Source organism: Labrus bergylta, chromosome 3 (assembly GCF_963930695.1).
Source record: "Labrus bergylta chromosome 3, fLabBer1.1, whole genome shotgun sequence".
Lineage (NCBI taxonomy): Eukaryota > Metazoa > Chordata > Actinopteri > Labriformes > Labridae > Labrus > Labrus bergylta.
In genome coordinates, this window is record NC_089197.1 from 8,890,587 (window position 1) to 8,904,515 (window position 13,929).

Sequence of the window (13,929 nt, forward strand, 5' to 3'; positions counted from 1 at the left end):
CTCCTTCTCCTTTTATTCAAAGGGGCTCGCCGCCTTTCCCCCCTGAAACAGAAGGAGAGGGGGAGCTCGGTTAGAGTCGGCCTCGTCACTGACACCTGCCAATGAATACACAGCAGGCAGAAACAGCTCAACCAATGAATCAATTTACAACGCTGAATACTGCAGTTACTGCTGCTGCATGAAGACTATACATATCTGCACATGGGGTGGTTGACAAAACTAGTATTGTAGAAGTCAAAATTGGTCTTGGTCTCAATATTTCCTTTTGGAGGTCTCGGTCTTGTCTCGGAATCAAAAGCATTTTTACTCAGTCTAGACTGGCCAGACTCCAGATTTTAAATCAAGACCGGTCAAGACCACCACTGATAAGCTATTTTTCCACGTCATTACTGCGATTAGAAGGAAAACGCCCCTTCCTAGAATAAGAAATAACTTCAAATTATTTGTAGTTCGATTTTTTTCCCCTGGTTACAGTCGCAGTGAGTGACACGCCCCCCGCAGACAAGTTGATGATTTTTCAGTTATATTTATGGTCTTGGTCTTGACTCGGTCTCAATCCCTAAATGTCTTGGTCTACAACACTAGACATATCCCCTAGGCTATCCGTCGCCCCTACAGTTGTATTTTAAATAATCCACAGAAAGGGACAAGTCTCTATTCTCTGAAACCTCTGCACTTCTTGTCTACATTTTAGTCTGTGGTATTAGTCCATAAAGTACATAGATATCCGGGCAATGATTCGACTGTATATTAGCTCTGATCAATTAATTGCTATTTCATCGTTACCTCGAGTTGAGACTTCATAATAAACACATTACAAAAGTCTATATTAATCGCAGTTAAAAAAAATTACTGTTAAAGTAACAAATCACTGCTTTCAACCTCAGCATGTGTACATTACAGCGGGTCCATGCTTTCACACCATTTTGATGCGGTCAGATGAAGCTCAAGCTAGCTGTTAGCTACTCTCAGATTAATTAGTGCCAATTATTAGGTGAAAAAGCCAACTTTTTTCTTTATCTTTTGGACTCAGCAGCGACATGTTGCAAACACAGGTGCTGTGTAAAATATGAGGAACAGCAGATCGACATGAACTGTAAGTTAAAGCTAATTTGCACTCCTTCTTTTTGGTTATTTATCCCAATTTATCGCAATATTGAACAATGTGATCGACGCACAGCACACATATTTGTTAATAGCGTGCAGGCCTGCTGTATCTGTTAGTGTAAGCTGTGGAAGGTCTTACTCACTTTTCTGCACCTCGTCTCTGACGCTGTCCTGCAGGAGGAGAAAAAGTAAGGCATCAGGATGACGTTTAATGATGCCTCGCTGTCTGAAACTTGGATGTATGATTGTGCATGAAGAGAAAACATCCTGCAGTGACTCACCTGCTTGTGTACAGGCTGAGGCAACATGCGGCCAATCCCGTCAACGATCCAGCCCATCATTCTGTCAATGAAGCACAAAGTTTAAGTCCAGATAAATACTATGCTTCTCTACAAAACCTATGTGTCATAAACTAACATATACTCTCTTGCACTCTTCACATATTAAATAGTTTATGGGATGTATGTATGTATAGAGGCAAGACAAAAGTTTATAACATAACTGTAACTAATTAGTATCTAATAAACGGAGGGGATTTTTGGCAGCTAGGATTTAATCAACTAGTGTTTGGGATTTGAGGCAGTTTGTGGCTTGCATTGCATTGACTAATCATGTAATCAGTTTCACTTTCCTCTGGACCTGTGATGTTTTAAAAAAAACAGTTTGTTCTTACTTTGGCTGCTGCTCTGCTTCCTTTGAAGACCTGCAAGGACAAAAGAAATGTTTGCCGTCTAGTTGTTAACTCATGTGTGCTATTGTCAACATCTTAACTTAGTGGTTGAGGAGGCATCTACTGTAGATCCTGTTTAGGACTAAAATACCTGAAATACAAACGAGAGGTGTGACTTCTAAACGTTTAAACACAAAATGTTTGGTAAAATCGCAAATTGTTTTAAACAACGTTTAAACTGTTTTTGTTTTTTTTAAACATGTGGTAACGTGCACATGTCACTGCACAAAGCACAGAGCAACAGTGATGCTTTTACAAGAGGGGTGTACGGACAGTGGACCTCGGAAAAATACTGGGGCAGCCCGCCCAGGTATCGTCTATGTGTGGGGAAACACTAGAAGCTGGCAGCCGTTTAAACGTTTTTTGGCACGTGTAAACATTTCACTATTTGGTAACTTTTGCACACCACTAATACAAACTGTAAACATAATTTTACAATAACTAAAACCTGTATTGAAAATGTTCCTTCAGTTAAAGATGGAGGATAATGTACAGTATATATATTAGTACCTGTCCCCCCCCTTAGCAGAGAATCCTTTGAACCCTTGCTGTGCTACTCAAGTGTTGATTGATGTTGTGTTGATTCAGACTCACTTCTCAGTGTCAGTGGCTGGTTTTGGAGATGGTGGAGGTTCTGATGCCTTTGCTGTTTCAAGCAGAAAACACTCAGGTTAGCAATACTCATACTTCAACACCCAAAACATAACACGGTCATAAAATCATAACCACGAGTTATGAAATACATCTGCAGTGAGGATTTGAGGCTGAAGGTACCTTCAGTAGAAGCAGAAGGCTCCGGCTTCTCTTTGGCGTCTGTGATTGAACGGACATGAAACTCTGGCTGAGGAACGACCTTCTCTATACCCTGTTTTATCCAGTCGATCATCCTGTGAGTCACACAAACACACATACATACATTTAAATATCACACATTAGAACACAAGTCAACTCTGTAACTTAAAACCTTCACATGCAACAAGGCCCTCTCTCCATTTCCATCCCTCCTTTTTATATATTTGTATATCTTTTATTGATCGTGCCATATCAGACGCACACACACAGACACACACACATACCTGGGTGGGTGAGGCTTATTTTCAGTCTTTTCCTCTCTGCCTGTGTCCTTCACAGTCGTCTGAGGCACTGCATCTAAAATATACAAATTATCAGTTACATTTCCAGTCTGAATCTCTGCTGTATCTGCCGAGGTATTTAAACTGTTCTCACCTGGTGCAGCTGCTTTCTGACACACCTGAGGAGAGACAAACAGAGGAGTTCACATGACCAGCTGACCTGACTGTTTCTCTGAGGGTAAACATCAAATGAAGGTTTTCTGGGGCAGCGGTGGCCGAGTGATAAGTTTGTACGCCCCATGAACAGAGGTTGTTGTGCTAAAATCAGGCAGCTGAGGTTCAAATCCGACCTGTGGTTCCTTTCCTGCATGCCATTCCCCACTCTCTCACTCTCCCTGATTTCCAACTCCACTGTCCAGTCCCTCAAATAAAGGCATAAACAGCCCAAAAATAAATATTCAATAAAAGAGGGTTTTCTGAGCAAAGAAACCCAAAAATACTCATAATAAGAAGCAAAAATAAGAAACTAGACGAGCTAAGAAAAGATACAATAAGTTCAGGTGAAATTGTATTAATCCTGAAGGAAATTGTTCTGCAGCAGTTGCAGTACATCACCCTACAATTCAGATTTATTTTTTATTACAGGGTTTTCTGTGGCCTTTCGGAATTACTCCAGACTCTTCCGGGTAACACCAGACTTTTGTAGTTTGAGAGTTTACCTCGGTGGGCGGCTCGGCTGTGGGTGGCTCGGCTGTGGGTGGCTCGGCTATGGGCGGCTCGGCTGTGGGCGGCTCAGCTGGTGGCGGCTCTTTGCTCTTCAGCTCGGGCTGAGGAACAACTTTCTCCAAACCCTGAGTGATCCAAGCTATCATCCCTTTTCTGTGGACAGAAACGAAAACACAGCTTGTGTAGATATAAAGCAAGTTTCTATTTGGCATCCATTTTTTTATTGATTGGTTTAAATAACAGCTCACTATTTGGCATCCTGTGTTCTTAGTCGTTCATATTACCACTCATTCTTGGGCAGTCAACGAGTGGATTGGCTCATTGATTATCTTTAAGTTTCGAATCCTAGGTGCTCAAGATTTGGCATCCTGCTTAATGATTAGTTCTTATGGCAGATAACTATTTGGTGTTTTGATTGGCTCATAGAACAGCTGACTTATAACTGCTATTGATTGGTTCTTAGAGCAGGTCACTGTTTGGCATTTTATTTTTGGGTTAGGGTTAGCTTCTAATGGGCACCCTGGTTGTTCATCGGTTTCTAAAAACAGCTCATTATTTGGCATCCTGCAAGCTGATTGGTTCAAAAAGCAGCTCACTATTTGGCATGCAGTTATTCATTGATACTCACTTGTCTTCAGGATTACTGTCGCCACACAGAGAAGAAAGAACAGAGAGGAAAGATCAAAACACTACTTTCACTTTGACACATCGACTTCGTACAAACAAGTGGTTCATAGTGAGCATTCAACCAGGAACTTGTTTTTTCATCATACTTATGTTGTCTGTCAGCAATCTGTGACATGGAAAATCTCTGATGTTGAGACACGAGTCAGACTCTTATTCAAAGACTTGAGATGTGATGTGGACTTACATCTTATCAATGCTAGACTGAATTACACAGCTCCCCCTACTGGTAAGCTGCACAATCCATTAGGATTTAAACTTAAAATAGTTTATTTTGTATTTTCTTTTACATTTTCTGGTTGAACAAATTCACACATCTCTCACACACATGCGCACTGTTTACCCGGTTGTTGTGTTTTCGTCCTGTGTAAAGAGGCGTGAAGGAGGAAGGAGACATGGAGGAGCAGAAGATGATGGAAATATTAAAAGGTCATCGGCATATAACTGAATTTATGAGGATATGCCATTGTAAAATCTGATCCTAACCTTGGAGGTGGTGGAGTTGGTTCGACTCAGCTTTGGTGAAACTGCAGGTTGAGGTAGAGCGCTGCTTATCCACCCTAAAACACCCGACGGAGAACCAGGAGCTGGACTGTAAACATAAACACAGATGTTCTTGCTAAGAACCTCAAAATCCTGAATATGAATCAAACATTTTAGTTTACCGTGTCACATTGTTACCAGATGTTTTTTTTAGGTTCAACACATTCAGTAGTGCTGGAATAGCTGCTAAAATTTGTTTTATCTAACAGGCCAACATACTTTAAGGCATAGCTAGCAAACAGTATAGTTGCTAATAAAATTGGCTAATGCATGATGTGAAGTATTGCTGTTATTTTGAGGGAAAGGCAGTTTAATTAAAAAAAATTTATGTTAAGTAGAACTGATAAAGCCTTTAAAAGCTAAGTTAGCATTTCTAAAAGCTATTGATGAATTAGCTCTCAGACAGCTAGCATAGGCGTACGGTTTTTGCAGATTAGCTTACAGTAGCGTGTTCTTTCTAGCTAGCATGTTGCGAGTCAGGCTTTGTGTCATTACATCACCAAGCGCCCAATAAAATCTATTATTTGTTTGTGATAACTAGAGTGATGTTATATAAATGACGGAATAACTCACCCGTTTCCCTCTTCTGGCTGTGTTTCTTGCTTAGATTTGTCAGCTTTTGTAGCTTTAAAAGAAAAGAAGAAGTCTTAGTGTAGGATACTATCAACAAGAAAAAAATCAAGCAATGTTCATTGAGAGAGAACTTACCTTCAGCGTTGCAATCATCTTTAAAAGTAACTTTCTTCTGTCAAAAACAAACAAAAATAAAGGTTAATGTAAGTATAAGACTAAAATGTACATTTATTTACATTAAATACAGGCTTATACTCAAATATAATGTTTTCAAAGTCAGTAAAAACTCTGCTGAATGGCAATAAGAAATTCTGACACTTAATATTTACATACAGTGAAAGCCGGTGCTCCGTCGAATTGTGCTGCCATGGCGCAAAACCATAAAAGAGGCTATCTTTTTTCCCCCTACAAATAATGCTAACATGACATGGTACTCTATTATTTAAGATTTCTGGGGAGGTGTATCTCAATGGAACAGTCTCCTTTAATGCTCCCAGTACACAATCACTTTCACACTCAACTACACCCTGCATTTGCACTTTGAGGAAATGGGAAGCACGTTTTTCTTCTCTATAATAAAAGCTTTATTTAAGATTTTAGAGGAAGCATTTCGATAGACGGACAGCTCATATCAAATAATGCTCTTTGGACTTCACAGACGGGTAGCACTATCCCATAAAACACAGACAAGATCTTTCTGAATTAATTTATATTTAAGGTCAGAAGGAGCACATTTTAATTTTGAGTCCCTTAATAGTAGTGGGGGAAAAACAGTGTTAAACAGTCTGCCAATTAATACATGCATTAATAGGGAGGCGTGGCTTACAGGTCCGGGGGTAGTGGCCGAAGCTGCGGATGCTTTCTCCTCCTTCTGCACTTCAATTTTTCTGGGTGGTGGTTCAGGCAGCTGGGGACCAATTTTGACCACCCAGCTAAACATCCTGGATGAGCAAAAAACACAGAAACAGTGGTTGTTACTGCTGGGAAAAAGTTACATTTAATCGTCCAATTATCTAGTCTAATTGTTTAATTATGAAGAACTTTATTGCCTTTGCTTTTGGCACTGCTTGAGAGCTGGCATCTATTCCTTCTCATATGTCTTAATACTTTTTAGTTTTTAATGTCCAGTGTTTCTAACACTAATATCTGTCCCTAGTCTGTCAACAAGTTATGAGAAAAGTCCATCCTCTCCGTCTTTTGCCTGCTCCACTTTTCAGAAAATGTGTGCTCAAACAGGCCATTTAGAGATTTTCCCATCATGACATCACAAAGGGCAGTAACCCCTCCCCCAGGTGGGTGACACTCACACAGATAGGTGTTTGTTCTGCCCTCTGAGTCTGCCTTCTCACTGTAAATAATAGAACATGGAGCGAGAAAGCCCGAGCCCCAAGCCCTTCCAGAGAGGGGGCGTGGTCAGACACAGCTCATTAACATTTAAAGCTACAGACACAGAAACAGCCTGTTCTGAGCAGGGCTGAAATAGAGGGGTTTATAGGAATGATGAAATACAGGATCAGAGTGGATTTAGAACAAGAAACTTCACAGACATGTTTCAGGGAGCTCTGGGATTTTTAAAAACTGACTGAACAAAGAAGTACCTTTAAGGATGTAGGTTTTGTTACAGTGCAACCTTCTGTGATAAACAAGACCTTATAAAGGGATCTAGTAATGATTACAATGTTGACATCCCAAAATAAAAAAAGATTGCCTATTCTTCAAAAAAAGAAAAGTTAAAAAGTTTCTGAAAAACTGACCTGATTCTCTGTGTACTGTGCTTAATTGGTCTTTAGATCAGGTGTAGCTGAGTGTCAACCTCAATTATAGCTGACTAGTCATGACCCTAATCCACCACAGGCAGTCTGGCAGAGGAGAACAGCGATGTGTCGCTCTGCTTTTGGACATCCATTTATTGGACTGGTGTCCAGTTGCTCACTTGCACTTTCCAGTAAGCCCTTCCGCCATGTTAACACTCTCCAGTTAGTTTACCAATAATCAAGAGTAAACAGCTAACCAATGTAGTTGTAATTATACAGCCTACTAATTATACAACCTACTAATTATACAGCCTATCAGCCAAGCCAATAATTTGCCAGTCATGAAAAGTGCAAGTTTAGCCAATCAACCAATTATGTAACCAGTTCAGTAGTTATACAATCTCTGCAAATCAGAATACATGGTTAGGGTTAGACAAAGAAAGAAAGTAGAAGTGAGTGCTGCACTGGGTCAAACAAATGTAGAGGAATACAGGTGATCTTCAAGAACAAGAGACAGAAGTCAAATAGCTGATAAAAAGTTGACTGTCCTGATGACAAACAAAGTTTGGACATGCCCTGATGATGACTCAGACACATCCCTGTTTCATAAAGGATTTTATACAACATCAGAGTGCCTCGGACTTTCAGTTTAGACTGCCTTTCCACAATTCAAGCTTTGTTTGTCATCAGGACATCCACCTTTTTTACTAGCTATTTGACCAGTAAACAAGTTGATTATTTGGACAGAGAGCTAACCAGTTAAAACAACAATATGTATATCCATCTACATAAACAAAGTCTCTCTATCTCGCATGAAGTGTGTACGTCTTCACTGCACTAGCTAGTTAGCCCGTCTTGCTACTGTTTGATACAATGGCTGTGAGAACGAAGAGGACGGAGAATTACGGATGAAGTTATGAAGAGAAAACAAGAGAGTGACTGAGCAAGACACAGAGTCTACATCCCTGTTGATTTTATTCATGACAGATTGCGGCATAACGTTAGGCTGTGTCGTTAACAGTGTTGTTGTTGCCTCATGTTTCGCAGCTTTAACGGGTGCAGAAAGCCATCTAATCGATGTTATGTCTGAGGCATCTTACGCCAAAATTCTGACATAATGTTACTTTAAGTCAATAACAATCAACCAGTTATTGGTGTTACGTTTACTAGCTAGCAAATTCAGAAGACAGACACAGACTCATGTAGACAGGTAACAATTTCATCAAAAAACTAGTCCGTAGGAGAGTTTGCTAATTTGTTAGCAAGTTAGCCAGTCAGACCCTTGGCAAGCTAACGGAAAAGCCATTGGGCAGAGATATTGGGTCAGGCTGATTGAATGACGCTATCATGTGTTCCAATACAAAATGACTCACAGGGCCCTTTTTTCGTGTTATATCTTGAAATAAGATGTTTATCAGGACTTGGGAAAATTCCCAACATCATCTCATTGTAGCGGGAGCCAACTGGAAGTCAAGTACGAGTACTAATCAAACAAACCTGTTTGCTGAAATTGAAACCTTTGTCACTGATGACGTAAATTTCCTTTACAATGTGAGCAAACGTCCTTGATACTTGAGGTATTCAGAATGTTTTGGAGACTTGGTTTGTAGATCTGCAGTTGGACTAGTTAATACTCCATTAAGACGCTGAGTCACAGGATAATATTGAAAGACTTCACTGCTATCTGTCATAGGTTTAATGGAAGTTGCCACATTCTCTTGTGGGGTTTTCAATATGGTAAATGGTAAATAGACTTTAGCTTGTACAGCGATGTCCTAGTGTTCTGACTACTCAAAGCGCTTTTACACCGCATGTTACACCTACACATTCACACACTGATGGCAGGTGTTGCTATCTAAAGAGACCATCAGAAGTAACTTATCCCATTCATACGCTTTCATACACCACAGATGAAGCAGCCATTTAGGGTTAAGTGTTTTGCCCAAGGACACATCGAACATGTGGCTGCAGGACCTGGATCAACCCCCAACCTTCTGGGTTGAGAGACGACGACACTATCAACTGAGCCACAGCCACCCAATATACTAGAAATTTAACCTCTATATGATACTAGTAAATGCCAAACATTATCAATACCTGTTTGGTTACCTCGGCAACAAAAATAACAAAAATGTAATTCCTAGACACCAAGTATTGCAGGCAAACTCTCGAGACACTGTCTGTCTAAGTTCCATACAAAAGATTGGCAGCTTGGGGAAACCGAAGTTTGCCTGCAGTTTTGAAAGCTTTTATGTTCCTACTTACCTCTCTTATGAAATACTATCGATCATCAACATAACAGAGATTATCGTTTTAAAATCCCGAAAAAGTCGGTCCTTCTTTTAAACTAGGAAAAATGTAGCGAAAAAACATGAGAATCAAATTACATGACAAGTTACTATGCATGCTTTCATTTCTATTTTTTTAAGCAAAGCAATTCAAAGACCAGCCATGCACATTTCAAATAAACCAAATGAAATTACCAAACACAACAACGACTCTTCTCTGCAGTAATTCCAAAGCAGCACTGTCCTGTACATAAAGGTATGTATTTGATGATGTCGTGTAGAGGTGTAAGTGGGAGTGGGAGTGGGAGTGGTCTGTCTGTTTGGGGTCTTGTGTCCTACCTGAGTTGTTCAGTCAGGGTCTATCAGCATTTCAACGAGCGGCCCTGAAAGAGCTGTCAACACCAGGAGGGAGCGAATCACTGTGGGAGGATTATGAAGGAGGTCCACTAACAGGATTAGTGACGAAATAAAGGGCAGAGCGGGACAGACCGAGATGGGACAGGGGGCTCAGATTAGAATCCACAAAGGCTGAAACATGAAGGGAACCTCATCACAACCAAACTGCAGAAGGGCCCAAAGCTCAACAACACCACTTTTCTCCTGAGAAAGATGAGACAATGAACTTCACTTTAATCCCCTTTAGCTTCAGTTAAGAGGAAGATGATGTTCCTCGGACAAGTTTAGACGAGCTTAGCGCTACCCCAGCTGGTAGTGGGGTGTGTTATAAGCAGGTAATCCTTAGACAGGGTATGCAAAAACAAGATAATACAACACCTTTGGATCAAGCTTGGAAGGTAATACAAGACGAGATATTAAAGAAAAACAGCAAAGTATAATAACAGACACATTAGCTTAAAGATGCCTAAAATGCTAACAAGAATGTATGACCAAAAGCTTCCTGTATTTATCAAAAGAACGGTCAGTGACAAACCAAAAAAATCTTAAAGTTTGGCCTATAGGTTTATTCATTTTGAGATCAATCTGTAGAAAAATAACTGATCCTACAGTGCCCTGGGAGTACGCAGTAGAAGAAGTGTACGAGTGGAAGAAATGAGGTATGCTGACCTGGCAGCTGAGGCTTGAACGAATATAAGTCCGACCAGTCCAAGTAGGATGCAGATGGTTTACAGCCACATCAACATCCAGGCTACTGCGGGAGACGAGCGTGCGATGAAAGGCCCATGGGCAGGAAAACCTCTACAGAGCTTCTGAAAGGGGAGTCAGTGGCTGTGGCTGAAGAGAAAGGACTCCACCTGGGCCCTCAGGTGAGCAAACAGCAACCAGGGAGTGAGCTCAAGAAGGCCAGGATTCACTGCTGAACCCTCTGGAGGTTTCGTGGGCCTATCAGTGAAACTCTTGAGAACCCACAGGATGCCTTTTTCTTACTAGAGTATCCCACAGAGTGTCTCAAGTGTGCATGTAAGGGAAATTAACACCTCGTCCTAATCAACAGTGTTTTTTAGATCATGATTTAAGATTTAGATGACATGCAGGAAAGGAGCCACAGGTTGGATTCATTCCAAGGCCGCCCGCTTCCAGGACTACACAGCCTCTGTACATGGGTCACCCAACTCACCACTAGTCACTTGATTATTTTTATCTCATTATATATTTTGCTTGTAGTTAGTGTATCCATTTTTAAACACTTCCCCACATGTCACCCTTTAAACAAATAATTGTATTATTTCTTTAGTTATGTTTCTTCTTATTATTATCATTATTATAATTATTTTCCTCTTTGCTTCTAAATCTCTATTGAATGATCTTTTTCTCTTCATACCTTCCCTCAGTTTTTTTCTTTTTCTTTTCTTTCATGATGTATGTATTCTTGTATGTTTAAGAAAATATATAAAAATGTGCCAGGATGAACAAAATATGTGATGAAATTTGAAAACTTGTATTGTAGAAAAACAGCCTGGAATAAAGTAGTTTTTAAAAAAAAGTTATGTTTCTTTGATGTTTATTATCAATTGGTTCTAAAACAAAGTCCAATATGTTTGCCTATATAAAGCAGTTGTAATAGCTTCATGTGTTTGAAATGGGCTTCTATATAAAGTCACCCAGAATTGAATGAATTCTTTTATTTTTTATTTTTTTATGCTTTTTAAAATTAGTTTGAGGTGCTCTGAATCTGTCCCTGTGAGTGCAGAGCTCTTTGTTAGTGCTCCTGCAGCTCTCGGATCAACAGATGAACTGAGCAGCTGCTGCTGATCCGTGTGTTGTTAAATGTTAAAATTGGATCGCAGCTTGTCCTGAAGGTGTGACGAATGACGGATGGAGCTCCACGTCTAAATTTAAGAAGGCAACTGTGCAACTCAAAGAACTTCTTTGTGGAAGTGGATTTTTCCTAATATGTCCCCTTTAAATAACATTTAACATTCAGTTCTTCCTCTATAAATCTGGCTGTATTCTAGGCACAGGTATCCATACCTCATGGTGTTTTGTTTTCAATGTTTGTTTGATAGCAGCTCAGCAGGGGACATATTGCGGTGGCCTCAGCTTAAACTGTTAATTTGGCCCTGAGGAGGATGAGCTGATAATGAGGTTAAGTCCAGCGTCAGCGAAACAGAGGATTTGAACTCAGGTGCTCCAGCTACCTGTGCCAGATCACAGATCCGGCAATACTTCAGATCGGGTCTGGCACACTCCTCTCTGCCAGAGGGGAAATATAGACAGGTGTTACGTTGCTATTTAGATTGCGTTGCATAAGCTTTTTTTTCTGTTCACACACTTTGGAAGAACGCCGAAATGATATCAAAAATGGCCGAGAATCACATTGACTTGCAGATGTTAGAAATGTTTTGATGCCATTTATCAGATGCAAACCTCCCCCTTCACTCTATCTACAACCTTCTAGTTCTGACAAAGTAATCAGACCTGCCACTTCATGTGTTTGGATAAGAACTTGGTAAATACATTTTTTTTCTCTGGATTTAGCTTCTTTACCGTAGCTCCCTCTAAAATCTAAAATTGAAATCTGTTGTCTTATCTCCATAACCCTGAATAGTCAGGCACCAAAATATGTTCAAAAGGTATCTTTAAAAAAGAAGAAACAAGAATTTGGAAGCTTTAACTATTTTGAAACATTTGAATCCTGCATTCACTTAATGAAATGTTTGATTCAGGCTAGTTTGATAAAACTGTCCTGGTCATCATGCATGTCAGCAGCATGTGTGAGGGGAACCAGCTCATACTGCCCTCCTGTGGACAAGATAAGAACTGCAAAATGAAAGCAACTGCAGAAGTTGTCAAACAAAAACCCTAAGTGAGTCAGGGGTTATTTGTTTGAGACTTTTAAAGGTTGCAGCTTTTTCTTAATGCTCATTATAGAAGAGGTACCAATACTTCTTAGTTCAGAGTGAGTATAAATATAATTTAAAGGATCTGCATCACAAGTATAAATACTCATTCAACACAAACAACTGGAAAGATTCGCTCCACAGGTAGATGAAGAAGTTAACAGACTGCATGTTTTACAATGTTACAACGACAAATAGTGCATATTTTACTGCAAGTGAATTCCCCTCCACACCACTAGGAGACACCATACAGTGGTTAGGTGTACTTGGTAGCACATCCAACCTTATAAATAGAGGTCAGGAGAAAGCCTTCCTCCATTTGTTCCCAAACATTCCCATGATGGACCGTTATGCCCCTCCCTAGTGGGCCTATGGGGCTAACAACAATCCACAAACTGGACCCAATAAAACACTTCAAAAACCTTAACAAAGTCAAAATGAAGAGCTTTATAATCATACCACTAACTAAATGATAACAAAGATTAACTGAGAAACTAATGTAAGAAAACACAACAGACACTCCCTGACAGAGCAGCACAGCAGTCCCAACTCCAAAAGGCCTCTCTCTCTTCCTGAAGCACTGATACCAGGTGTACCTGGTATCAGTGATCAGTAGCTTCACCTGGGCAGAGCGGAAGACAACAGAAATTACTGTTATTTTCTTATGACATGCTAATTATTATTTAAATAATTACAGAACTGTAACCTTAAAGGTGCATAATACTTGATTTAAAGATTGTAAATGTGATTTGTTTGGACAGATATTGTAATCTAGTGTTTCTTTCTTAAGAACCATGGCAATAATCAGTGCATCAATAAATCTTTATTTACGTTAAAACAAAGTGGATTGATCTGATTTCATCCTCGTTTCCTGTTTGTCTGTGGCTCCAGTTAGAACTGCCACTAACCTACAAAATGAATCTTAAGATGGAGTATAGTTTTCTCATGTGCCAAGACTCCATTTGACTTGTTGGATGTGAAAGGTGTGTGTATTTTGGCATTTTAATCATTCATGAAAAGAGTCAAAAAATGGTTAAATTGAAATTCAGGAAAAATCCACTGTGATGAAAACCTAAAAGAAGCATGTCTTTGGACGGGAGTACCCGGAGAGAACTCATACACATTCAGGGAGAAAAATTAAAGAGCTGAAAT

At 39.9% G+C, this 13,929-nt stretch overlaps 1 protein-coding gene across 1 annotated transcript in view; it reads right to left on the reverse strand.

The window, feature by feature from the left end:
• The window catches only part of cngb1a (cyclic nucleotide gated channel subunit beta 1a), a 33,614-nt gene extending 22,222 nt beyond the window's left edge, over positions 1 to 11,392 (reverse strand). Inside the window, exons 1-15 of the mRNA XM_029278527.2 lie at positions 9,818 to 11,392; positions 6,263 to 6,377; positions 5,572 to 5,608; positions 5,437 to 5,488; positions 4,807 to 4,912; positions 4,664 to 4,683; positions 4,265 to 4,279; positions 3,630 to 3,789; positions 3,065 to 3,089; positions 2,914 to 2,986; positions 2,612 to 2,724; positions 2,432 to 2,483; positions 1,781 to 1,810; positions 1,389 to 1,449; positions 1,251 to 1,278 (exon numbers count right to left, since the gene is read on the reverse strand). Coding sequence (XP_029134360.2) covers positions 1,251 to 1,278; positions 1,389 to 1,449; positions 1,781 to 1,810; positions 2,432 to 2,483; positions 2,612 to 2,724; positions 2,914 to 2,986; positions 3,065 to 3,089; positions 3,630 to 3,789; positions 4,265 to 4,279; positions 4,664 to 4,683; positions 4,807 to 4,912; positions 5,437 to 5,488; positions 5,572 to 5,608; positions 6,263 to 6,376 — 886 coding nt within the window. The 5' untranslated portion in view covers position 6,377; positions 9,818 to 11,392. The remainder of the gene's footprint in view (positions 1 to 1,250; positions 1,279 to 1,388; positions 1,450 to 1,780; positions 1,811 to 2,431; positions 2,484 to 2,611; positions 2,725 to 2,913; positions 2,987 to 3,064; positions 3,090 to 3,629; positions 3,790 to 4,264; positions 4,280 to 4,663; positions 4,684 to 4,806; positions 4,913 to 5,436; positions 5,489 to 5,571; positions 5,609 to 6,262; positions 6,378 to 9,817) is intronic.
• Positions 11,393 to 13,929: the final 2,537 nt, after the last annotated feature.